The following is a 2,549-nucleotide window of genomic DNA, read 5'->3' as shown; positions in this document are numbered from 1 at the left end:
ACTTTTCCAGTTGAGTAACCATGGCCCTAAAATAAAATCCTCAAAATATCAAAGCATAGTAATTTTATTTATAATATTATAATGCATTAACCTAGTAGGACCAGATAGATAAACAGACCCAAGTATTATCCATCTATTTAATACATGGGAAACACAGGCATATTTCTATACCAAATTTCATTATAAGAATATATAAAAAACCTAACATCAATTTTATCAACTGATATCTTCAAAACTTAGTCAGCAGTAGAGTTCCATGGCTAGCATCCCATTCATTCAAATGTCCCTTATATAACCTAGGAAAACATTGTTAAATACAATTACAGTATATTTTTCCATATATTTTTGTTTTATCCAGTTCCCTCTGTTGTACATTTCTAAATAATTTAAGAAAGAGTATAATTACAGACTCAACTTTTTAATTGTTTATTTATGCTTCAGAAGAGTTCTTCAAGATTTCTTTAGGTCAAAGCTACCTTTTGATTGCTCTATTAAAGGCCCCCTTCACTTCCTTGTTCCTCAAAGTGTAGATCAGTGGGTTTAGTACAGGAGTGACCACAGTGTACATGATGGCAATGATCCGGTCCTAGTCCATGGAGGTCCCTGAGGCAGGATGAATGTAGGTGAAGAGAACAGTTGCATAGAAAAGAATAACTACCATGAAGTGGGAGGCACAAGTGGACAGTGCTTTGTGGAGCATGCCAAAAGAATGAGTCTTGAAGAAGAGATGAGTGATAATGTAGAAATAAGAGAGAAATGTGAGCAAGAAAGAGCCCATTGCGATTGTCCCTGTGACAGTACTGAGCAGCCACTGATTAAGCTCAGTGTTCCCACAGGCCAGCTTTAGCAACGGCTTCACATCACAGAAGAAGTGATGGATACAGTTGGAACCACAGAAGTTCAAGCGAGAAGTCATTATGGAGTGCAGCAGGGCATGGAAGAAACCAATGGTCCAGATTGTGATGGCCATCTGGGTACAGAGCTGAGGGTTCATGATGACAGTGTAGCGAAGTGGCTTGCAGATAGCCACAAAGCGGTCAAATGCCATCACAGCCAACAGCATGGCCTCTGTGCCGCCCAGGAAGTGGAAGAAATGGAGCTGGCTTATGCATCCCAAGAAAGAAATTGCTTTGTGTGTAGAGAGGAAGTTCTGCAGCATCTTTGGCAGTGTCACCGTAGAGTAGCAGATATCCAGGCAGGACAGGTTTCCCAGGAAGAAATACATAGGGGAATGGAGTCTAGGATCAGAGATGACAATCATTAGAATGGCTCCATTCCCAGCCACACTGATGAAGTAGATGGTGAGGAAAACTACGAAGAGAAAAGGCTGCAGTTCTTGAATGTCTGTCACTCCCAAGAGGAGAAATTTGGTGACTGAGGTTGTATTCAGCATCACTTCAAAAAAAAACAAAATAATGTATGGAACACTAATCGCAATCAGAATCCTTCCAGCTCAGAATTTTCTCACCAAGCCAAGAATATTTGCAGGAAGAGCATTGTTGTTTTGCATGATTCAACCTCACAAGTTTTACATTTTTGGTTTTTAGATGGCTAAATATTAAATATATATATATATATATATATATATCTGTTATGATCTCTGACACAACTATTTTTTATTATGGTTTTCATTACTATATTTCTTTCTCCCAGGTATCAGAAAACATTGCTAGCCTGCTAGCCTACAATCTTCTCTGGCTGTGAATATTTTCATTCTTTTTTTTTTTTTTTTTTTTTTTTGAGATGGAGTCTTATTGTTTCTCCCAGGCTGGAGTACAGTGGTGTGATCTTGGCTCACTGCAACCTCCGCCTCCCGGGTTCAAGAGATTCTCTCACCTCAGCCTCCCAAGTAACTGAGATTACAGGAGTCCACCACCTCACCTGGCTAATTTTTGTATTTTTAATAGAGATGAGGTTTCACCGTGTATGCCAGGCTGGTCTTGAACTCCTGACCTCAAGTTATCTGCCTGCCTCGGTCTCCCAACATGCTGGGATTACGGGCATTAGCCACCTCTCTGGGCCCATGAATATCTTCATTCGGTTACAGCTTTCTTTTCGTCTTTCCAAGTAGCTCTCACAGGGGGCAATTTTTAAGCATACCACATAGCTATCTCTTGGTCTAGTAAGAAACCACCAGTAGGATGTTAACTTAAATAAAAAGACAGGTTTCAATGCATCAAAACCACAATTTTTTTTTTTTTAATCTTGAAAGAGTAGTAGTAATTGCATTTCCTCATTTTAGAATGTAAATGAATTAGAGATATTCTCTTACTGATCTCTTCCTGACCCACATCCCTGAAATGTCGTAGTGACCTACTGGGGTAAGAAACATGACCACATTAATCACATATTAGCCTGAATATTTAAAATTTCATCACTATTATATCTGATGATGAGCTCAGTTTCTTCCTATAATCTGACCCTTTATATATTTTTTGAAATAGAATCCCAAATTACTTTTTTCATTGCAAATGTTATTGTGCTTTTATTTACCTGTTGATCTTAGACTCTTCCTTTCCTAGGAAATCTATGAATCCCTAGATAAGAAT

General features: G+C 38.5%; 1 protein-coding gene across 1 annotated transcript; it reads right to left on the bottom strand.

The window, feature by feature from the left end:
• Positions 1-266: 266 nt before the first annotated feature.
• On the bottom strand, positions 267-1,609 carry LOC104676761 (olfactory receptor 12D1). The gene has a single exon (XM_010381640.2). It carries the CDS (start codon positions 1,391-1,393, stop codon positions 587-589), a length of 807 nt encoding a protein of 268 aa, XP_010379942.2. The 5' UTR covers positions 1,394-1,609; the 3' UTR covers positions 267-586.
• Between the last annotated feature and the right edge of the window lie 940 nt (positions 1,610-2,549).

Source organism: Rhinopithecus roxellana, chromosome 4, assembly GCF_007565055.1.
Source record: "Rhinopithecus roxellana isolate Shanxi Qingling chromosome 4, ASM756505v1, whole genome shotgun sequence".
NCBI lineage: Eukaryota > Metazoa > Chordata > Mammalia > Primates > Cercopithecidae > Rhinopithecus > Rhinopithecus roxellana.
This window is presented reverse-complemented; position numbering and strand designations above follow the sequence as displayed.